This window comes from Panthera pardus, unplaced genomic scaffold, assembly GCF_024362965.1.
Source record: "Panthera pardus isolate Hobbes unplaced genomic scaffold, ASM2436296v1 HiC_scaffold_24, whole genome shotgun sequence".
Taxonomy (NCBI): Eukaryota; Metazoa; Chordata; class Mammalia; order Carnivora; family Felidae; genus Panthera; species Panthera pardus.
The window spans coordinates 54545401-54569887 of record NW_026526810.1 but is presented as its reverse complement, the minus strand read 5'-3'; the positions used below and the strand labels follow the sequence as shown (position 1 = coordinate 54569887).

The 24487-nt window shown below is 40.0% G+C and overlaps 1 protein-coding gene across 5 annotated transcripts in view; it reads right to left on the bottom strand.

Moving 5' to 3' along the window:
• Positions 1 to 24487, bottom strand: part of INO80 (INO80 complex ATPase subunit) — a 144608-nt gene that overhangs the window by 46124 nt on the left and 73997 nt on the right. For all 5 annotated transcript variants that reach the window (XR_008417115.1, XR_008417113.1, XR_008417114.1 and 2 more), the window contains exons 25-26: positions 8207 to 8347; positions 1974 to 2199 (exon numbers count right to left, since the gene is read on the bottom strand). Coding sequence is in view for 1 of the 5 variants with exons in the window: in XM_053889189.1 (XP_053745164.1) it covers positions 1974 to 2199; positions 8207 to 8347 (367 nt within the window). In the remaining 4 variants the exon portion in view is untranslated. The remainder of the gene's footprint in view (positions 1 to 1973; positions 2200 to 8206; positions 8348 to 24487) is intronic.

Genomic DNA, 24487 nt, shown 5'->3' with positions numbered 1-24487 from the left:
GAGACAGAGCATGAACGGGGGAGGGGCAGAGAGAGAGGGAGACACAGAATCGGAAACAGGCTCCAGGCTCCGAGCCATCAGCCCAGAGCCTGACGCGGGGCTCGAACTCACAGACCGCGAGATCGTGACCTGGCTGAAGTCGGACGCTTAACCGACTGCGCCACCCAGGCGCCCCTCTTTTCTTTCTTTTTTTTTTTTTTTTTAATTTTTTTTTTCAACATTTTTTATTTATTTTTGGGACAGAGACAGAACATGAACGGGGGAGGGTCAGAGAGAGAGGGAGAAGACAAACCTCTCTTAAAACAGGATCTCAAAACATGTTGAACAGACCTATCCTACCTTCCTGCAATATTTTCTACAATCTTGCAGTACAGTCTTATAGTATTCACTTAGACACAAGTTCTTACTGACCACAGCTGTGTAAGAGCCTACTTAGAAAATGAATATATCCCATGGCAGCAAAATTAGGGTAACAGATGAAATAATATCTCCTTTTTCCAAGAGAGAATTTTTAAAGGACTGTGCATCTTTCTCCAGGTGAAACAGGGAGATGCATTCAAGGTGTGAAAGAAATCCAGGAGATTTTGGTCTCTCGGGGACTATAATGGAACCAACCCTTCCTAAGGAAACAGAAAATGTAAAAGTATAGAGAAAAAAGAGATAAAATACAGGTTTCAGTGACCCTGCACCCCCACCCCTCACTGCCCTGCCCCAGCCAGTCTACAGAGCACAATGGGGTCAGTGAGGAGCTGGTTGGTTCTCACAGTAAACAGCCAGTGAGGCTGGCGCTTTTTATCGATGCGAAAAGAACTCAGACACTTCCTGCAATTTAAACAAGGTCCATTTTTCTTTCAAAGAACAGGAAAAGCCACAAGAGATTCCCACAGCGCCAGCAATAAGCCTTCTACTCCTGTACTGGGAACTTAGAAGCCACAGTGAAGGAAGGAGAAAGAAGAAACAAGGTGTTGTCTTGCTTCTTTCAACACCTGTGCTCATCTTCTGCCTGGGATTCTATGGTTTCCAGACCCGGTAGATTTTATTCTCTATTCCCACTACAAACCAGGCCTGTTTTACAATTGGGCTTTCCCTTTGTTTTCCTACAGTACACCTTCACCCAATGCTTTCAGGTGTTCTAAGACTGCTACGAGGACACATACAATGCTGCTCTCATAAACTCAAAATGGCATCTTCTGGTTCAAAGCACCCCCACAGCTCCTACCAGGCTGACCCTAAGTCCTTTGACACTTGGCAGATTCTTTTTGAAATGCTTAGCTCTAGTTCACTTCCATCATATCCAGTAAGAATAATACATTCAAAATATCAGAGAATCTGGACAACCAAAACTAACACGGTAGCTCTCAACTACCATTCCAGTTTGCCAGCAGGTGTAAGCAAAGAACATAAGCCTATGAACTCTGTGTTCAGTTTCCTTAACAGTAGTCTCACTAAAGCAAAGATGAAAACCTAGTTTCCTTTCAACCCTCGACCTTGACTCTAGGAGGTCTGGGAATCCGCTAGCATTTTGGCACAAAACACACTGTTTTTCTTCTGGTTATCATTCAGATCTCTAGTGCTCCGTGCAGGACACTGTTTATGCTACTTCAACGAGGCTTTCTGTGAGTGACGACATTCTCATTCACTCTACTGGCAATAGCACAAGACAACTGTACTCACTCAACCTGGAACCTTTCCTACCAAGTTTATTTCTATCCCCCTCCCCCTTTTAAAGGGTGGCATTCCTATCTCAGTTGTAAGCTTGTCAAAGGAGAGTACGTAAGCACAAATCGAAAAAACATTTCTCTCTTCAGTCATAAATTACTTAAGTATTTTTATCTATAAAGTTACTAAAGGCAAAACAGGAAACAAGCCCAAAACTTTGAATTTCAAATATCTGAAACTACCACATGGAGTATGTCTCTGGTTCCCCCACTTGCCAGAACTGGGAATACATTCCAAGAGAACAGAGAACTTACCTGGAATCCTGATGAAAGACCAGCCATTCTGAGGCCTGATGCTCCACAGTCCTCCAGCTGGCTCTGGGAAGAACTGGGATCGTCGATTTAGCCAATCTGTTGCCAGTTCAGGGGCCCCATTTAACAAACACTGCTTGGCTGCCAGACTCCCTCCTTCCTTCAGCACTCGCCGCTCATATTCTGCACTTCGGTCATTGCAGTAAGAATCCAATGGCACTGCGGTAACCTACAGTGAAAGATTCACATGAGATAGCTTTCACATTTCCTACACTTCAACTCTGAAATCAGACAAATGTGGATAATTTTTAGGCTAGTGGTTTGAACTTCTTTGTTCTGACAAATAAGCTGCCATTAATAATGACCTAGTGAGCTGGTCCACGTAAAAGGTCAACCTCTTCAACATGAACCTGCAGCAAACTAAAGATCCAAAGAGTGCTGGAGTTTGCAGAAAAACTGGGATACCAAGTCAGGAATAATTCTATCACAGGTGTATATAGATCTGATTACTCTGCCACCTCCCCTCATTGCCGGATAGTGTTTTCAGTGAAGTTCTATTAGCCATCCACAAAATGGTGAGATCAGAAAGGGAGCTGGAGCTCCGCAGTCATTACTAAAGAACTAAAGAGTTATGGGCCCAGTGCATATGAAGTTATCTTTAATGCTTTTGTAGCAAAGCTCCTGTATTTATCAATACTTCTTTCTCTCTTCCCTGACCAGGTTGTTAATTGACAAACCTAATGGAAGATAAAAGAACCTTTCTTTTAGGCCATAAGCTGGGACACGGTAGAGGCAGGTGGAGAAAGCAACTGCCAAAGAGTAGTGGATTCGTTTCTTGGCTAGGACAGAGGCTAGGCACAAAATCTTATCACACCACAAGGTGCAACCACACTGAAATGCTGCCCCCCAATGGAATAGAAGGCTCCTGTTAATTTAGAAACAGGCTTTTTAATAATCCTTTAGCGATCTGGGTCTATTCCCACTGCTAATAAGCATCTGTGTATTCAGATAGCTGTGAAATCATCCGATTAGGAGCCCAAGTTACCGTCTGTTAAAATTTGGAGGCTCTGATTATCTGCAAGTTCAGGTTGAAAATAATGCTAAAGCCCCATTATATGCAGTAAATTGCTCAGAAAAACCCTGGAACTAGACCAAAAGATGGGGGAAAACTGGGTATAAGAAGCAAGGGCAGAGGTATAGGAGAGACCAGAACATAAAACACTGGTTGTACCTAGGTAGCTACTTTCATTGTTGCTATTATTTCCAAGAAGTTAGACATTTAGGAAAATATATCTTGCTATTAACTTTTCTATTTTAACGCCCATCAATCTTTAGGGCAATGGAATGGTTGTCAAGTTTTTGTATGACTAAGAACCTTCTTGGGAGTTTATCTAAAGCGCAGATATTAATCCAGAAGACCTAAGGAAAAAGCCAAAAGCTCTAGGTTTCTAACGAGCACTACAGAACCTCAGGCTAAGCCTTAAGAACTACTGCCAGGGTGCCTGGGTGGCTCAGTCAGTTAAGTGTCCAACTTCGGCTCAGGTCATGATCTCATGGTTCATGGGTTCGAGCCGCATGTCGGGCTCTGTGTTGACAGCTTAGAGCCTAGAGCCTGCTTCAGGTTCTGTGACTCACTCTCTCTCTGCCCCTCCCCTGCTCATACTCTAGGTCTCTAAAAAAATAAACATCAAAAAAACCCAAAAAAGAAATACTGCCTTGGTTTACATTAACAATCAGCTAGCTGACTATGAGGCTGCAGGTGCCTCTGCTGAAGACTACAGAATACCATAAACAAGAGAAAGCGCATCATTTACGAATAGCCACAAGAGTGCTCTACTCTGGCTTACAGATGAAGCTGAACTGAGTTTGCTAGCGAGCAGTGCCATCTACAGTCCACATATCAAACTACAGGGAAGGTCAGAGCAAGCAGGGCCCCTACTGCTCCAAAACCGAGATAAGTTCACACATAAATCACTTTCACACACAGTACTAGGAGCAGGTTTTGGTAATCTCATACTACCTTTGCCCACTCAAAAAGGGGTATTTTTGCGTTCAAGTTATTCCTTTTTCCCACCTAAAGCTGAGCACAGGTAAATAAAGACAGAGTAAAATGCAGGTGGATAAAAATTGGATCTCTCCCACGATGGTCTGTCCTGGCTGCAGCTCAGCAGATCCTGGACCGGAGCAGGTATCTACCATCTAGGGTATGAGTCTCAGAACCTCACAATCAGTAGTAGTTGTACTTTCATAACAATGGTACAAGCAGCAGTGGATGAACTACAGAAGTATGACCAATTCTCTATACTATATACACTCTTGAATGAGTAGAGCATAAATGAGAGACTCATACAGTCCAATTTTATGCTCAAATATAACTGTTTTTGTTTTTATCATTATTGTTTATTTTATAGAAAAGCAGGACTTATACTGGAACTATATATAAGATGTCAGGCCCAAATGCTCCAGATGAAAACTCAAAAGCCAGAAACTCAGCATGGAGGAATAGGGGGAGAACAGGACACCAGGAGAATGTTTTTCCTGTCTAGAACTCACTCCTTGGCACTCTTATAGTTTATTATTTTTTTAAATGTTTATTTTTGAGAGAAAGAATATGAATAAGCAGGTGAGAGTCAGAGAGAGAGGGAGACAGAGTCCTAAGCAGGCTCTGCACTGTGGGCGCAAAGCCCAATGTGGGGCTCAAACCTATGGACCGTTGAGATCATGACCTGAGTCGAAGTCAAACGCTTAACTGCCTGAGCTACTCAGGTGCCCCAGCACTCTTATAGTTTAAAACCAAAACAACTTTTTCCAGTTATAAACTTTCACCTATTTTCCAATTTCATTTTGCTGATATCCTTCCAAGTCCAGGATTGAAAACTAGGAGGTTTGTGGGGCCCAGTTCTTAGTGAAATATTTTTTAATGTTTTAATAAGCTTCTTTGGCAGGAGCCCTGGATCAAGATATATGCAGAATCACAGAATGTCATGTTGTAAGTACGTAAGCAGTGAACTCATGAGGCATAAAAAGAGGCAAACAAGTCCACTTCTAATTAAATTGTGCTTCCCTAGTCAGCTCTATCCTAGACAGCCTCCACCCATTCTGCTAACCCCAGTGGCCTTCCTGACTGTTCAGAAACAGGGGGAGATGAAGCATGACATACCATTCTTAACTCCCCACAAATGGAAATGCATACTCCCTTTAGTCTCACATGAGCTAACCTCTGTTTCTTGCTTCATTAACTTCCTAAACTATAGGATCTTCAAGGGCTGTCTCCTCAAGCATTTAGCGCGTCCTTCCTGATGACATGTATATTCCTGCTCTAGCTCTAAGAAGCGTGACCACTCCAAGCGCTTCAGTTTTTTTTTTTTGGTAAGATGGATTTCCAGGGTCTTAGTTTATTAACGTTGCAGAATTATTTCCTTAGCTAATGAGAAAAGAAATCCTATAATTCCTTCCTTAATGGCACAGTTCTTCCTGAACCGACCCTGAAGTTTCCACAGCACATGCCAAGGACATTAATTTGTTTAAGCTCAAGGCCAAGGTTAAGACTTCAAAGGAAATCAGTCTGTCCCTACCCCAGATGGGTTAAAAATCAATATAAGATAATTAAGGAATCACATGATTATTCGCACTCTAGGCCTGATCAAGGTAAAAGCTTGTGTATGACTTTATAAAATATTCAGACATATTTAAAACTCTTCTTCCTGTCCTCATAACCATGGTGTTACTTATTCTCATTTCAAGTTCAGCACATACTTTATGAAGAAACTCTACACACAATTATAGATAAAGGTGCTGAGCAAGAAAGGAGGGTGCTGGGGAGGAGCCCTTCAGCCAAATGATAAAAAAAAAAAAGTTTTCTTCTGTTCCCTGCCTGCCACCACACCTTTATGCTACTATGGTCTTCTCTAAGCTACTCATTATTTATTGTTCTTTAGGGAAAAAGCAGCATCTGGCATGATAGTTTAGATTTTGGGGTCCTCAGAAAACAAGTCTCTAGTAGTACAGTTTGGGTATGCGTGTTTGAGTATGTTGGGAGAGTGGAGTTGTTCTTCAGAGTAGTTAGCTATACAGCTCTGAGTGGAACAAATGAGGAATCTTCATGCCTGTAAATGCAATGATGGTCCAAGGCACTTCACTTTTTAATTGGCTCTATAAAACACTGGGGATATGAGAAGTGAAAATGTCTAAAGATCCCTCTCAGAAATCCAGACTTCCTCTTATTAGGTCTCTAAGTATATACATCAGATTGGGAGAGTGAGAAGGCAACGAACTACACAACTATGAAGTCTAAAGACTGCTTTCTATAGAAACACCAGACTTTGCATGTTTTCTAGAAAAAGTGAATTTCCCTACATCAACTTAAGCTTCAAAGACCAAAAATACTTTGAAGAACTGGATACATATAAAATCTAAATATTTTCTATTTAGATAGCCAATATAAATCAAAGTTAACGGTGGCCTAGGAATCAAGTTCATGTAGTAGAGGATCAGTAGGAAGAAGTTAAGGCAGGCAGGAGTCAGTGCGACTCAGTACTACCATCTTGTTTCCACTCATCAACTTTCTTGGGACCCTCCGCCAGATTCTGACCTTTGATAACTTAATAAAGGATGCAAGCAGATGTAAATACTGACAGAAAAATATCACTAAGGAAGATTCAAAAGGCTCCACCTTCTTTAAAGAGAAGTGTGAAACCAGCAGGCCTTCTAGGATGAGTGCAGAAAACAAGAGAAAACACAGAAGGGTAAGAAAGGTCAGCCTCTTGGTGCACCTGGGTGGCTCAGTCAGTTGAGAGTCGGACTTCAACTCATGCGAGGATTTCATCATTCAAGAGTCTGAGCCCCACAGCGGGGCTCGCTGCCCGTCCCGCTTTGAAGGTCCCTCTCTGCCCCTCCCCCGGACTCGTGCTCTGAGAGAAAGAAAGAAAGAGAGAGAGAGAAAGGGAGAGAGAGAGAGAGAGAGAGAAAGAAAGGAGGAAATAAAGAAAGAATGAATGAATGTCAGCCTCTTAAAGAGTCTTCGTGCTAACTGGAAGATGCCCCAGAGAAAAAGGAAATGAGCCAGGAAGACAGATACTTGTCCTCTGCTCTAACCAGAGTCTAGTGTATCTCTACTCTGTCCCTCTCCCTTCATATACTTCTTCTGGTGTTGTAAGAGAGCTTCTGTCTGGCTCTGATCAATAAGGACAAGAAAGGGGCGCCTGGGTGGCTCAGTTGGTTAAGCGGCTGACTTCGGCTCAGGTCATGATCTCGCGGTCCGTGAGTTTGAGCCCTGTGTCGGGCTCTGTGCTGACAGCTCAGAGCCTGGAGCCTGTTTCAGATTCTGTGTCTCACTCTCTCTGACCCTCCCCTGTTCATGCTCTGTCTCTCCCTGTCTCAAAAATAAATTAAAAAAACGTTAAAAAAAATTAAAAAAAAAATAATAAGGACAAGAAAGGGCACAAGAGGTAAGCAGAGTAAAACACTGCACTGGGCCAAGGGGAGCCTTTGCAGTGATGCTGTCAGGTATCACCAGAGTGCCAAGCTTTGATAAATGGGGTGTTAAGAGGCATCTAACAGTTGCTCAACGTTGAAACCATAACAGACACTGCTCCGAATCTGCAAATAAGACCAGGACTGCTGAATGGTGAACACAGCACGACAGTTACTTTTTAGGGCGAACATACTTGTGAACCAGTCTCAGCAGGGCTGCTAAGGAAAGTGAGAGGACACCAGATGAAGAAGTTTCTTGATGCTGGAGTGTTAGGTTTCCTTTTGTTATTTGGAGACTGCACTGAAGCGATATGGCCAGATCAAATCTCCCTCCCAATGTAGCCCCCTCCCTTGAAAAACCGTCAAAAACCTCAATGCAGGTAACAAACAGCTCCTTCTCCTTATCAAATATTCCACTGTCCTTGACCCTGCTGTTTGGTGATAACCTACGTGACAGATGGCTTGCTCCCATGATAGTTCAGAGCTCCTTCCTGACTAAATGAGAGGAACTACACAGGAGAGACTTGGTCAGGCAAAGAAGCCATTCCTATTTACCATACAATAGTTCTCTAACCAACAAAATTTAAAGGGAGGAGTGTTGTCTTGGCAAAGCCAGGGCCGTGTATGCTTTCTAAATACTGAGGATTAATGTTTCTCAAGGTCCAAACAGCTTAAACACTTGTGTTTAAGAAATGGATCTCTTAAAAGTTGGTTTATTTCTTCAAGTATCATCTATTTTGTTTCTTCCCTCTTGTGGCACTTACTCGTGGACTGGCCACACACAAAAAAGATGGCAGTTCAGTGAGCAGGCAGCAACGAAGTGAGGAGGTAGCTGATCTCCGCTGATGGATGACCTGGTCTGAGTAGCCACTTACTGCTTTGCAGTGGCTGCTGAAAACCAGAGACTACAAAACAAAAATGCAAATTAGTGCCGTTGGTAATTATGTTTAATTTAAGCAAAACGGAAAAAAATGTCACATATTAAACATCTGACTTAAAAGACATTCTTCTAGTAAACATTATGAATCCTAATAAATAACCAGTATTTAGAACCAAATGTATAATATAGTCAGAGTCCATGCTAATTTTAAAACATGGCTTTATTAATATACCATAAGCAAGTGGCACTTCTGATTCTACCTTTTCCTGGGAAAGATATTATTAATTATAAAATAGTTAAGAACATAATATTCATTAGACGACACAATGCATATGTAGGGGGAAGTCTGGTTCATTTGTTATACCATGGATGCAAACTCATGTCTTAAGTTAAACATGATGACCAGGGCATGTGGGTGGCTCAGGCAGTTAAGCGTCCGACTTCAGGTCAGGTCATGATCTCACAGTTCGTGAGTTCCAGCCCCACATCAGGCTCTTCATTCTCAGCACAGAGCCTGCTGCGGATCCTCTGTCTCTCTCTTTCTCTCTGTCCCTCCCAGCTCATGTTCTCTCAAAAACAGACATTAAAAAAAAAAAAATTATTAAAAAAAAAAACACACGATGACCAACGTTTCTTCCCAAAATTTTAAGGTACATCTGCTTAGCATCATGTGTGTATACTAACAATGCAGTGTACAGCTGACCCTTGAACAACATGGGTTTGAACTGTGTGGGTCTACTTATACATGGATTTTTTTTCAGCAGTAACAGAACAGTACTGTAAATGTATTTTCTCCTTCTTACAATTTTTTTTAAGTTTATTTTGAGAGAGAGAGAGAGAGAGAGAGAGAGGGAGGAGACACGCAAACAAGTGGGGGAGGAGCAGAGAGAGAGAATTCCGAGCAGGCTCTGTGCTGTCAGCATGGAGAATGATATGGGGATCTATCTCCCGAACCTTGAGATCATGACCTGAGTTGACACTGAGTCGGTTGCTTAACTGACTGGGTCACCCAGGCGACCCTTCCTTATGATTTTAACATTCTTTTCTCTAGCTTACTTTATTTTAACGATACGGTATATAACATATATTACATACAAATTATGTGTTAATTGGCTGTTTATGTTATTGGTAAGGCTTCCTGTCAACAGCAGGCAATCAGTGGTTAAGTTTTGGGGGAGTCCAAAGTTATATGCATATTTTTGACTGCAGGGGATCAGCAACTGTAACCCGTGCTATTCAAGGGTCAATTATAGTTCCAGCAAGGTGAGCTGTTTTATTTGGTGACACCAATACAAGCGCTCAGGAAAAGGAAATAAATTTTTACTACCTTTACCAGATCATCATTTTAAAAACATAAATTCTTCATATATATTACTATATCAATACACTTTAATCAGACTACAAGCTCATGTTAAAGTTTCAGTTTACAGCCATTCCTGTGAAAGACTTTTTAAAAGTCTGGTACATTCACATAAAATAATGTGTCTGTGGGATTCAGTGTTCTTTATTGCAGATGCAAATCTTTCTTCAGTGCAATGTTAGACACTTTATCTTTGGATCTTCATTCTTGATGACTTCACTTTTTTTCTTCATAGTTTTCTCAGATAAGGCAGGTTGGTAACCTAAATAACCATACAGATGAAGATAATACATATACAAAGTCGTCAAATTTATACACTGTTACATGGTCAAGAAAACAAACTGCAAGATGAACAGTAACTAGGACCCTCTACAGAAGAATAATAGTTATAATTTCAGTACTAAAAGCTTTCAAAACCAAATCTCTTCAAGGCTTCTTTCCTCAGTTACGTTTGTTCATAATTTTTCTCAAAATAAATGCACTCTTCAGGATCAGTATGAGGGAAGTCATCTCAAGTTGTCTAGCAGGATATGTGTATCATAATCTGCTTCCATGAACCAATCAGCACTTTCAGAATAATGGTCCTGAACAAAGTGAAAGGCTTTAACTGTTTTCAGTACAGCTGGGACATCCCCAGTGGTTTCTAACCACAACGTATGGAAGCCTTTACAATACTTTATTATAACACTGGGCTTACACAGTTTTGATGTATTTGATATTTTTCTCTAGATGTTCATGTTTCTGTCATTACCCAGAAAAGAATTTTAACCTTCTGATAGTTTTTCAACAGTATCTGTGTTCTCAGCTTTATGTTGGCTAGCATCTTTTAAGTTCATCCACTTTGCTACATATTTATGTCCATTATCTTCTGAATGCCTAGGGTGAGGATCATTACAAAGATTATTAGGTTGAGTATCACCCTGTTCTTCCAATATGAAACACTGGATAGCTAAGAACATGCACTTACAAAAAACAAACCCAATTCCTAATGCATAGACAAAGGTACTGAATTTTGTTTTTTGCAAGCACATTTTTTTATTATTGGTGGTAAGCCCTCTTGCCCCTCCTAGGGGGTGAAGAGAAGTAGTTAAGACTCTAGTAATTAGTGTTCACATCAACGAAATACGATAGTAGTTCAGGGTTGCTAGATATGGTGTCTACTGCCACCCAGGTGGCTGAGGTAGCAGTAGTAGCTGACCTCAAGTCTTCTGAATTGTTTACTAACTTCTAAAGAGCAGTAACGGGGCGCCTGGGTGGCGCAGTCGGTTAAGCGTCCGACTTCAGCCAGGTCACGATCTCGCGGTCCGTGAGTTCAAGCCCCGCGTCAGGCTCTGGGCTGATGGCTCGGAGCCTGGAGCCTGTTTCCGATTCTGTGTCTCCCTCTCTCTCTCTGCCCCTCCCCCGTTCATGCTCTGTCTCTCTCTGTCCCAAAAATAAAAATAAAAAACGTTGAAAAAAAAAAATTAAAAAAAAAAAAAAATAAATAAAATAAAGAGCAGTAACTAAAGGCACCTGGGTGGCTTCAGTTGGTTAAGCATCTGACTCTTGATTTTGGCACAGGTCATGATCTCACAGTTCATGAGATCAAGCCCTGCGTTGGGCTCTGCACTGACAGCATGGAGCCTGCCTGGTATTCTCTCTCCTTCTGTGTCCCACCACCGCTCCCCCCACCCCCCCGCCACTGGCCCATGAGTGTGCATTCTTGCTCTCAAAATAAATAAACTTAAAAAAAAAAATACAGAGCAGTAACTAAACAATGTGTCAGGGATCTCTCTTTCTCTATGTTTATTTTTGACAGAGATAGTGAGCAGGGGAGGGGCAGAGAGAGAGAGAGGGAGGGAGACACAGAATCTGAAGCAGGTTCCAGGCTCTGAGCTGTCCGCAGAGAGCCTGATGTGGGGCTGGAACTCACAAACCGTGAGATCATGACCTGACCTGAAGTCAGATGCTTAACTGACTGAGCCACCCGGCACCCCATGTCAGGGATCTCTTAAAGTCACCCTCGTTTGAAGTATTCTCAAATGGCAAAATTCAACAAAGCCTGTTTCTTACTTCATTCCTAGACTATAAAAGTAAAAGATGAAAGAATGAACATTTCCTTCAACTATTTTCTCTTCAACATTGTAGTTATTTATCAGGGTTACAGCATTCACTGTAGGGAGTCCTTTCAACACAATATGTTATCTGTGATATATTTCTGGAAAAAGTCTAATGATAATTCTCCTGGGAGTGCTCATTCCCAAATTAGAACATGTCTACTTGTCTTATATGAGTTAGGTTAAGATGGTATTCTCATTGGAATTCACTAAGGTAAGATGATTTTTAGCTTTCTGATTCTAGATTAAAAAAAAAATTTAGTTCAAAATGCTCGTTCACAACCTTAGCTTTAGAGAAACCTGACCACTCCTAGTATATTTTACTCAGGTTATTTTCTCTTAACATTGGTTCCATCAATTCTCTCTTAGCACAGGTAGTCCTTATAACCACATTACCCACATTCCCTTCACAGAACTACATCAGCTGCTTAAACACTGCCACCTACAAAAAAAAATTTAATGCTTAACAAAGAACACGAAGGACACCTTAAACATCATTGCATAAGATGCTTGGGCGGGTAGGTGAAAGAGGGACAGAAAAGAAGGTTCATCTCTTCTTTAGTCTGTTTTGGCCAAAAACAAATAAAAAGAAACAATGTCACACTATGGGAGACATGATTTGGTTATGATGTGGTCACAGGTTTTGCTGTTCTGTTGTCTCTTCCTCATGCTCTTGAGTGTCTTCATTAACCTGTAGGCACTGGCAGCTGTGTGTGTCTTGCTATCAGAACCACAGTATGCACATAGCAGAGAAGTCAGGCTTTTGTAGAGTCTTTTGGTACCGTGAAAAAGTCTCAAGTGGAAATAAGTAGGGCAGAAAGACCCCACAGATGTACGCTTCTTGCCACAGTGTAGCACACAAAACATACAGATGCTTTTCCCTCAGATACAGACTTACCCATTTAACAAGGGGTCATACTGTATTCTCCACCTCTTGTTTAAAGTTAAAAGGAAGATTTATGTTAACATTAGCTCCTCATGACTCAGAACTTAATTTTCTGCTTTTGTTTTTGAAGAATACATCAAACATACAGAGGAAAAGGTCTCACTTTATTCTTTGCTTTTTAAGTTTTTATTTTAATTCCAGTTAGTTAACATACAGTGTTAGATTCAGAGATACAATACAGTGATTCAACAATTCCATAAATCACTGGAAGCTCATTATGACAAGTGAACTCCTTAATCCCCATCATCCCTCCCCCAGCCTCCCTCCCTGCTGGTAACCATCAGTTTGTTCTCTATAATTACGAGTCTGTGAGAAAAGGTCTCACTTTAAATGAAAGGGTGTAGTGTTTATAGATCAACTGCTAGACTACATGGATTCTATTTTCAGATATTTTAAGTGACCAAACAAAACGGGAGAAAATAAAGTACAGAAAAAGGGTGAATATAACAGCTTCCCAGGGCTTTCCACAAGAGGCACTGGCAGCTTTCAGGATACAAGAAATAATGACAGATATAAATACTGTAGCTGCAAATTAACATTTAGCAGATGAGTTTTTGAAAATGTCCTGTTTGGGGGATTCTTCTTTAATAGGCAGTCAAAGCTCTCCAAGCATTTAATAGAGAACAGTGTTTAAAACTTAAACAGCACTCTTTTCAAAAACAATTCTTGGGGCGCCTGGGTGGCGCAGTCGGTTAAGCGACCGACTTCAGCCGGGTCACGATCTCGCGGTCTGTGAGTTCGAGCCCCGCGTCAGGCTCTGGGCTGATGGCTCAGAGCCTGGAGCCTGTTTCCAATTCTGTGTCTCCCTCTCTCTCTGCCCCTCCCCCGTTCATGCTCTGTCTCTCTCTGTCCCAAAAATAAAATAAAAAACGTTGAAAAAAAAAAATTAAAAAAAACAACAACAACAAAAAAAAACAATTCTTTATGTTTAGATGCTCTTGCATATTTTATTTTTTTTACGTACTTTGAATCGCAAAATCTGAAATGCCCTTTAAGTTTGATGAGCTAGTTCACAGAGCTGTGGAGTATGTAAAGCTTCCAACACACATGATGCCTATGTAGACCATAACCATGACAACAGTTTCACTGAAACTGATATAGGAGATGGAATCAATGCTGGTGCAGGTTTTCCCCTGCCACCCGAAAGAGACTTCCTGTGAAACCTTTCATAAGCTGAAATGGCATAAAGTCAAAAAGCAATTACCATTACTCTCTATGGAAAAATTTTTGAGCATTCCCAGGCCCAAAAAATAACCTCTCTTAATTAAGCTTTTCTGATACCTTAGAACACATCTTGCTAACAGATGCACAAAATAAATTGAGATAAAGCACAGATGCTCATAGACACAGTTCAGAGCTATGGAGGTTTGATGCTGAGTATCATTCCCGGGAAAGGAGACTGGCAGTGACACACTCTGCTCCTGTGCATACCACCTCTGTAATGTGAAATAAATGCTGAACGCTATTTCCGCTTTTTGCCCTTTTTTTGTAAAAGCAAAAATCCTTTTCCGATTTCTTTTAGTAAGTGAAACAGGTATGAATGCAGGTCTTTCTTAAAAGTGAAGTGGCATAAGCTTGAGCTTTTGAAAAGCGGGGGATACCTTGTACTCTACTTCTGCCAGTCATCACTTTTAACTGGATACAGCATAAAATCCATTTTGCCCCCCACAAAAGATGACTAAGTGCCATATATCTTAGATTCTGATTTTGTCCTTATTCTTCTAAGCAAAAAATATTAAAAAGAGAAAAAGACTCATATGTGTGAGACTTGTACTCTTTAAAACCTACAAAACTGTACAAGAAAGGAGATCTGGCCAGAGCCCACAGGAGGGAGGTGTGTGAGAACGAATTTATGAAAAATATGAACTAATTAGTTACTATTCTTTCTTAAAATTCTCACCAGTAAAGTAGGGCAGTGCATAAAAAAAAATCAAGTGGAACAGAGAACCATGCTGACTTTTGCTGCACAACCATCACAAGAGAAAGAAATACCAGACAAGCATTCGCGTCAAGTTAGAGTTTAAAAGGCCCTAAACTTTGTTTAAAACACCCCTAAGTGTCATCTGATCTGTGTGCTTAGCCTAGTTCTTAGTTTCTTCATGTTTATATATTATCCCAAAGCCAGTATTATGAGAACGGTACTTCCTTGAACTCTGCAACACAGAATTCAAACTTAACATTCACTGCAGAGTGAGAAGAAGGGTTTTACAGGCATACTGGGCGGGGGAAGCTTCTCACCATGTAGATTCATTCACATCCATGAAAAGAAAGAGGCAAGGACTGGGTTAGACTGCTACATGACTAAGTAGTATGGGATCTGATGTAGCTTACCAGGAACAAGATGACAACATGTAGCTAAGTAAACACTCATTATCTGTCTCCTTAGAGGAATAAGAACAAAGCCTTTACCTGGATCTGATGACAAGAAGCTATATTCAGAGGACAGGCTGCTGGAACAATAATTACTACTCTTTATAAAACAAATGAAGGCACCAAAGAGAATGAAGAATATTCTGCATTAAGAGGACAAAGCTGAATGCTAGAAAATTAATTCAAAGCTAATTTGGTAGCTCCAAAGGAATTTTATTTAAAATTATTTGAAGAGCACAAGAAAAAGAATTCTGACACGTGTTTCCAATTTTACCATTTTCCCTCATCTTTTCTTTCAGGTCTGTCCACTTAAGAATAATCCTAAGGGTGCCTGGCTGGCTCAGTTGGTACAGCATACAACCCTTGATCTCAGGGTCATGAGTTTGAACCCCACAGCGGGCATAAAGATTACATAAGGAAAAAAAAAATGAATCACCCCAAAGTTCACCTTTAAAATTGATCTTGAACATGGAATCTGGATTCAAGTTGCATGTTTCCTATCAAAACTTTACTGTTGTTGTTTTTAAATATTTTATTTAAGTAATCTCCACACTCAATGTGCAGCATGAACTCAAAACCCCGAGATCAAGATCACATACTTCACTGACTGAGCTAGCCAGGCACCCCACTTCTATCAAAATTTTAAAACATAATTTGTGTTTACCTTGCATAGTGAAACAAGACTATTTATTCCATTTTCTAGTACCATAAACGAAGGCAAAACAAAGAGTTGGAAAAATATCATCTTTCCATTATGTTTACAAATAATCAAAGTTCCATAATCAGAACTAAGTTGGCAAATCATATGAAAATGCAAGATACAGAATACACAGAGCTTGCAGTAAAAAAAAATTTGCTTACAAGGACTTAGGGCATTTGAGCAATGAATTCCTGCTGAAAATGAAAGCCAGATACCATTATGTATTGAGTATCTTCCCCAGCTGACATTTGTTGTGGCTAATAAAACTGTAGACAAGATGAGTGATACAGAGAGCAGGGAGAGATACCAACATTTCTTTTTTTAATTTTCTTAACATTTATTTATTACTGAGAGAGAGAGAGAGAGAGAGACAGACAGACCGACAGACCATGAGTGGGTAACGGGCAGAGAGAGAGGGAGACACAGAATCTGAAGCAGGCTCCAGGCTCTGAGCTGTCAGCACAGAGCCCAATGCGGGGCTTGAACTCACAAACTGCGAGATCACGACCTGAGCCAAAGTCGGACGTTTAAAAAACTGAGCCACACAGGCGCCCGATACCAACATCCTTAGCAACACAATTTAAGAACTTTCGTGATGTCACATCACAGTCTGAACCCATCAATAGCCCAGGCCAAAATCTCAGAACTGGGAATACCAAAACAAACTTTATCATGAAAAAAGTAATATAAAGGCATCAGCCCAGCAGTAAGAGGCTCTGGTCATTTTAAGATATGTCCACAAATTCTTTGGTATCTTTCTCTTCAAAAGGTAAAACCTACTTTGCTCTCCTTGCAGAACTCCCAAAACTAGGTCATAAAAGGCAGTGTGGCTCCTTCTTGCACTCTCTCTCTCTGAAATCACTTATCTGGGATGTGGATACTCAAGCAGCCCCATGTAAAAGTCGACACAGAAAGGAACTGAGGCCTTGAGCCAACAGCCAACACCAACTTGCTAGGCATGTAAGTGAGCTACCTTGGAAGTAGCTCCTATGGCTATAGTCAATCTTTCAAATAACTGTAACCTTAGCTGACATCTTGACTTAAACTTTCTAAGATTTTCTGAGCCAGAACCACCAACCCAAGTTGCTCCCAAACTCCTGATCAAAAACAACTGCAGGGTGAAAATAACTGATGTACAATCAATGTATCCACTGATAAAATCAATGGATGATCAAACAAGTTACCAATCCTACTACATTTCTCAATCTCCAAGGAAATGTTATAACTCTTCACAAAATTCTATTTTAAGTAATGAAGTTAAGATCATACTTAATTTCAGGCTGGAGGACATTCCCTTAGATGAGAATACACACCAAGTTCCAAAGGAAAAACTAACACAAACACACCAATACTAAATACTAAATACACATAAATACTACTATTTTATGAAAAATAAAAGGATAGAACTGCTGCTTAACAACACTTTCTTTTTTCATGTTAAGCTTAGTTTCAGAATAAAATATTCTTTGTGGTAGAGAGTACCTTCCTATTAACTACAGAGCTCCTAACAGTATTCACTGGAGTTTTCTGCCATATAAAAAGGATACTTAACTACTTTGCATCCCCATCAATTGTCTCTCTTGCATGTTCAATCTCCCTCTTTGCTGCCTTTTTCTATTTTAGTCTTCAAATCTGAGTCTCCTCTCTCCTACAATGCAAATCTGCCTTAAACCCAAGTGTCCTTCCTGAAATACCTTCCTATTCATTCTTTTTGACTGTCACACTTCATTACCTACTTTCCACAATTCCTAACCAGCATCTTTCTCCCTGTAAATCCCTACGGGCTTCTGCGTTCTATCTGCACTCATAACAACAAAGACTTACTAATCTTACTCCTGTGTGTTTGCTTTACATTTAATATAGAATTTATCATTCTCTCTGGATCTTCTCTTGAACTCTGGGTTTTGGAAATGATTCCTTCACTGACAATGCTCCTCCATATTGAAATAAATCAGAATCCCTTGACCCCTGCTTCATAATCTTTTAGTTACAACCATTTCTGTTGAGTCCTTAGTACTTGATACTCACAACTTTTGTTCAACATTCTCCTTAACATGGACTTCTGTGTCCAATATTTCTTGACACCACACTCTGAGATTAATTTTCATCAAATACCAATGACAGAGATCCCTCACTGGTGTGCTTAGTGATTTGAGTGATTAAGTGGCCTTCATGAAACTAGCTATCAGAGTACTCCCTCCCATCGTTTGATAGCAGCCACCAAAAGTTAATTTCCCCTAGGCTATAACTGTAGCATCAAGAAAGTAAGCCAAGAAAAGGCTGAGTCTCCAAGGTTAATATCTAAACCCAATAGACTGGCATTCAAAGATTCCTACAATTTACCTTTCTGGCCCTTTCTCTCACTACTATCTATTATTTTAGTTCCAGTCTTTAACTTGTAATATTCTTCCTCCCACCCAGATCCCTATCACTCAAAATCCAATTAAAACAATACAATTTCTATAAAGACTTTTTGTCCATTTCAATCTAAGGTGATTTCCCATTCTAAACTTTACCACTAATCATCTACCATCAATCTGGCAGTTAATTGTCTTCTTTCCACTCTTAAAGTGAATCATTTGTTTTGTTTTTAATTTTTTTTAATGTTTATTTATTTTTGAGACAGAGAGAGACAGAGCATGAATGGGGGAGGAGCAGAGAGAGAGGGAGACACAGAATCGGAAGCAGGCTCCAGGCTCTGAGCCATCAGCCCAGAGCCTGACGCGGGGCTCGAACTCACAAACCACGAGATCGTGACCTGAGCTGAAGTCGGACGCTCAACCGACTGGGCCACCCAGGCGCCCCTCATTTGTGTTTTTAAAGTCCTTAAGTTTGTGTGTGTTTTTACTACATGCCTGAATAATTTTTCAAACCCGAAAACAGGTTTTAACCTGTTAACACACCTTGCTCACAGCAGATATTGCAAACAGGATGGTAAACAACACTGATTACATGCGATCTCTGCGGGTGGAGACTAACACTGAGAGGAGGCTACTCTGAAGGTAGCCTGAATCAGCAGAAAAAAAGGAGCATTAACCATTAAGCCAAGATCACATTCTACCACTAGAGATTCATTCAATCAGTAAGTTCTTCTGACACAAATCAATGCACACTTTTCACTCAATCCAATTGGCTCGTGGTATCCTACAATTAAAAATAGCATGAAGAGGGGCGCCTGGGTGGCTCAGTCGGTTAAGCGTCCGACTTCAGCTCAGGTCACGATCTCGCGGTCCTTGAGTTCGAGCCCCGCATCGGGCTCTGGGCTGATGGCTCAGAGCCTGGAGCCTGCTTCCGATTCTGTGTCTCCCCCTCTCTCTGCCCCTCCCCCGTTCATGCTCTGTCTCTCTCTGTCTCAAAAATAAATAAACGTTAAAAAAAAAATTAAAAAAAAAATAGCATGAAGAGAAAGAGAGAAGGGTTTGTGAAGAAAAGGGAGTATTTCCTCAAGGAAATACTGGGTCTTCCCCTCCATCACCATTCCTTACTCAATTAGGCTTCTTTTACTGTACAAATAGTCTCCAAAAAAACTTCAAATGTAAAATTCACAATGTAAATAACAGTAACATGTTAGTACATGTATAACATTTTAAATAAAATAATATATAGGTATTGGCAAAATGCGTTGTCTGTTTAATTAACAGGGGGACATAATCAAAAATCATTTGGAGAACAGTGGCCTGTGTTATCTACAATGCTAAAGAGTTTAAAATAAGATTTATGAGCTGATTCTAGGGGCACCTGGGTGGCTCAGTCGGTTGAGCAACCGACTTGATTTCAGCTCAGGCTGTGATCTTGTGGTCACGACGGCCCTGAGCTGACAGCACAAAGCCTGCTTGGAATTCTCTCTGTCCCTCTCACTCTGCCCCTCCCCTGCTCATGTTCTCTCTCTCTCTCTCTCTCTCAAAATAAACATTAAACAAAAAAATAAGGTTTATGAGCTAATTCTAAAATTTACATAACAATGTAAACAAATAATAATAAAAAGATAACATTTACATAAAAATGCAAAGAGCCAAGATCAGCCAAAGCCAATACTGAAGAAAAACGAAGCTAGAGGATCTGTGCTACCAGTTATTAAGACTTATTATGAAGCTATAGGTTAAGAAAGAGCGGTACTGGTTTGGGGCACCTGGGTGGTTCAGTCCGTTAAGCGTCTGACTCTTGATTTTGGCTCAGGTCATGATCTCATGGTTTTGTGAGTTCAAGTCCTGCATCAGACTCTGTGCTGACAGCACAGAGCCTGCTTGGGATTCTTTCTCTCTCTTTCTCTTTCTGCCCCTCCCCTGCTCAAGCTGTCTCTGTTTCTCTCAAAAGTAAATAAATTAAAAAAAAAAGAGTGGTACTGGTTCAAGGATAGACAAATGGACTAATGGAACAATGACCCATATAGATACAGCCACTGATTTGGCAAAAACGATGCTGAGTGCAGTAAGGATGGTCTTTTCAAAAAATAGAGTTGGGTCAAATGAATATGGATATCTATATGTAAAAAAAAAAAAAAAAAGATAACCTTTACCAGACTAAAAAACTACCAAAATTCCTTGTAGATTTGAATGTGAAAGGTACATCAAAAAAACTTTTGAAGAAAAACATACAGGATTATCTTCATGACCTTTGTATAGGCAAAGATTTCTTCAACACGACACAAAAATGCTAACTATTTAACAAAAGACACTGTTGAGTTTGCAAAAGTTAGCTGCAGGGGAGAAGAAATCTGCAATACGTAAAGAACTACAAGTCACTAAGAAAATACAGATACCCTAATAGAAAAATAAGCAAGGTCTTGAATAAGAATTTCATAAACGAGGTTATCCAAATGGCCAATAAGCAGTAGAAAAAATATTCAACATCATTATTCATAAGAAAAATGTAATTTAAAGCCACAATGAGATACCACCACAAAGAAGGGCTAAAATGAACAAACAATAACTAATACATTTTGGCAAGGATGTGGAGCAACTAGAAACTCTCATATAATGTTAATGAGAATGAAAACATTGGTGCAATTGTTTTAGAAAATTGTTCGACATTATCTATTAAAGATGACCATATGCGGGGCCCCTGGGTGGCTCAGTCGGTTAAGCGTCCGACTTCGGCTCAGGTCATGATCTCGTGGACGGGTCCGTGAGTTCAAGCCCCGCGTCGGGCTCTGTGCTGACAGCTCAGAGCCTGGAGCCTATTTCGGATTCTGTGTCTCCCTCTCTCTGACCCTCCCCCGTTCATGCTCTGTCTCTCTCTGTCTCAAAAATAAATAAACGTTAAAAAAAAATTTTTTTTTTTAAATAAAAAAAGAAAAAAGATGGCCATATGCATACTCCATGATTTAGCAATTGGACTACTAGATATATATCCCACAAAACACATATGAATTTTCACTAAAAGTTGCATACAGTAATATTCACAAAAGGAGTTATAACAACCAAATATTTCCCTACAGTGACTCTTGTGGGGAGGTCAAGGCAGTGGAGAGGAAGAGTGAATGGAAGGAAGTAGGCACAAGGGACTTCTGGAGTAGAGTTCCAATAGTATTTTGTGAAGTAATCCAGCTGTATGTACACTTAAGATTTATGCGCTTCCCCATATGCATGTTAATATCTCTAGAAGGACAGCCAAGGCAACAAAAAAGAAGACATAAAAAGTTTAATATACATACAACACCTATTACTTCTGTCTCTCTAATCCATTTGGCTTGTTATCTACTAAAGCAAAGCAAATGCTCTTCTCAGAATCAAGTTAGCTTTTCTTAGAATCGTTGAGTTCAAGAGTCATTAATTTTGTTAGAAAAAAAATTTAACTTCCCTAATAACTTTGTTAGGGTACTGTGTGTCACTCCCAAATTTTCTTCCTCCCACTCAGAGTTTTAAAGATGGACTCCATATTTATGTCAGTCTTTTTCTAATCTTTCAAAACTTTTCTTGCCCTTCCTAAGTTTGTAATTCACCATCTGAATTATAGCAAATACCTCTCACGTTATACTATTAGGACATTTACTGAAAATAGTAAACACAGCTATAAGTCGATTTTATGTGAAAATAAAAAATTCTGAGATTCCATAGTAAGATCCCTATTTAAATAAAGTCATCTTCCACAAGATTTGTAAATTATATCCATCGTGCCAGAAGTATTTTTTTAAACCTCAAGAACAGCAAACAAGTCATATCATGAATGAAAGGCACAAAGCACACATGATGTATTTATCCCACACAAAAGAGCCCAAGACCTTGTATTTAAAAATCAATTGATAAATTCAAACATCAGCACAATAGACAATCATTACATTTAAACCTCAATGCTGTTATCCAATATTTGATGAGCTATCTTTTGAAAAGAGACTCATTTTTGTCAATCTTTTTTTTTTTTTTTTTTAATGGAAAACTGCCAGGATCAGAGTAGACTATGCAATTTCAAAGTATTTTTTTTTCCCTAAAGTTTATTTATTTTGAGAGAGAGATAGCATGTGCATGAGCGAGGGAGAGGCAGAGAAGGGGGGGGGGGGGAAGGGGGATCCTAAGCAGGTGCCATGGTGTCATTGCAGAGCCAAACGCAGGACTCAATCCCATGAACCGTGACATCATGACCTGAGCTAAAAATCAAGAGTCAGACGCTTAACTAAGCCATCCATGCGCCCCTCAAAGTGTATGTAGGTGTGTGTATGTATGCTAAAATATTATGCATCTTAAGTTTTAACTTTTATATTCTTAACTTATGAATTTTGGACATCTGTTCTAAAGGATTAGGCATCCAGGGTCCCTGGGAGGCTCAGTAGGTTGAGCATCTGACTTCAGCTGGGGTCATGATCTCAAAAATCATGAGTCTGATCTCCGTGGTGCACTCTGCACTGACAGCTCAAGAGCCTGGAGCCTGCTTCAGATTCTGTGTCTCCCTTTCTCTCTGCCCCTCCCCAACTCACACTCTCTCTCTTTCGGTCTCCCTCTCCCCCTCCCCCCCCCCCAAAATAAACACAAAATTGGGGCGCCTGGGTGGCTCGGTAGGTTAAGCGTCCGACTTCGGCTCAGGTCATGATCTCACGGTCCGTGAGTTCGAGCCCCGTGTCGGGCTCTGTGCTGACAGCTCAGAGCCTGGAGCCTGCTTCAGATTCTGTGTCTCCCTCTCTCTCTGCCCCTCCCCTGTTCATGCTCTGTCTCAAAAATAAATAAACGTTAAAAAAAAAAAAAAATTAAATAAAAATAAAAGATTAGGCATCCTAAATTTCCTTCTCTACTCTGCTTTGCAAAACAGACAAAACCAATGTTCTCTAGATAAATCCTTCTTGAATAAAAAAAAAATCTGTTCACAGAAGCCAGTGTGAGAAACAGGAAAGTAGTAGTAATAAACACATTCTAACAAAGTCATTCTTGGGGGATAGTTCCCATAATGAACTACTTTGTTCAAGTTTGAATCAGCTGGGTTCCTTCAAAATTACTTATCTTTGGGGCGCCTAGGTGGCTCAGTCAGTTAAGCATCTGACCATTGATTTCAGCTCAGGTCATGATCTCATGGTTCGTGGGATCGAGCCCCACAATGGGCTCTGTGCTAACAGTGTGGAGCCTGCCTGGGATCCTGTCTCCCTCTCTCTCTCTCAAAAATAAACATTAAAAATTTTTTAATTTTAAAAACTTAAAAAAAATTACTTATCTTTATTTATATAATCTTTGAATACCAGGGATATAACAGGTACGTACCAGAATATACCAAGAGATGGACCTTGACTGCTAACTAAAGGTCAGGGTAACTACACAGTGAAATGTGCATACTGCTTTCTGAGCAACATCTGGTCTTCTCTTCCATATTCAGAAAGTGAGACTCTTCATAAGCTCCAAATGTTAGTTTCTTTCTTTTCTTACTATTAAAAAGAACGATCCAGAATCTTCTACATGGTGACTCTCTTTACTTAGTCCTCTGGCTATTCTAATATTATGGAGCCGTGTAATGCTGTAGTTTTCAAACTGTGAGCAGTGAGAGTCATGATGTCATTTTTTTAGTAGGTTTAACTAACATTAAAAAAAAAAACGAGAAAAAAATCAGTACATTGTACATGAAGGCTAAGTATTGTTTTGTGAATACCCTTACAAAGAGTTATGTATGTGTATGTAATGTTTTGTATATCTATACGCTTATCAGGTGGTGATATAAAATATTAAGAAAAAATACTGAGTTGTGGTCACACTTCAAAGGCCACAGATACAATGAGCTTTATTATATTTTTATTAATTGTTACATATGGAGTCTCAACAAAATAATTCTTAATTCAGAAGTTATGTTAACCTTTAAGGCTAGATACCACGTAAAGATAATTCTGCTTAGTTGAAAGCAGCAATTTCTTAGAATAGATCAACAAACTCTGGCAAAACACACTGCCTGGTTGATATATCAATATATACGTGTTGGAGATAAGGATGATGAGACCGAAAGCAGAACGGTGTTTCTACACATAAAGAATTAGCTTTCAGCTACCTGCAACCTACTGGGGTTCAGCAAGTTAGTATACATAGTAAGCCACTATGGCAGCAAATATCCATTTACAACATGAAATTAAAGAGGAAATGAAAGCAAATCTAACTTCAATTAGATAAACTTACAGATTTCACTACCAATTTCCCATAAGGCATACTGCCCACATCTGAATTTCTCAGAATATACATTTTGTTTTTATTTATTTTGAGAGAGAAAGCACGTGTGCAGGCTCCACACTC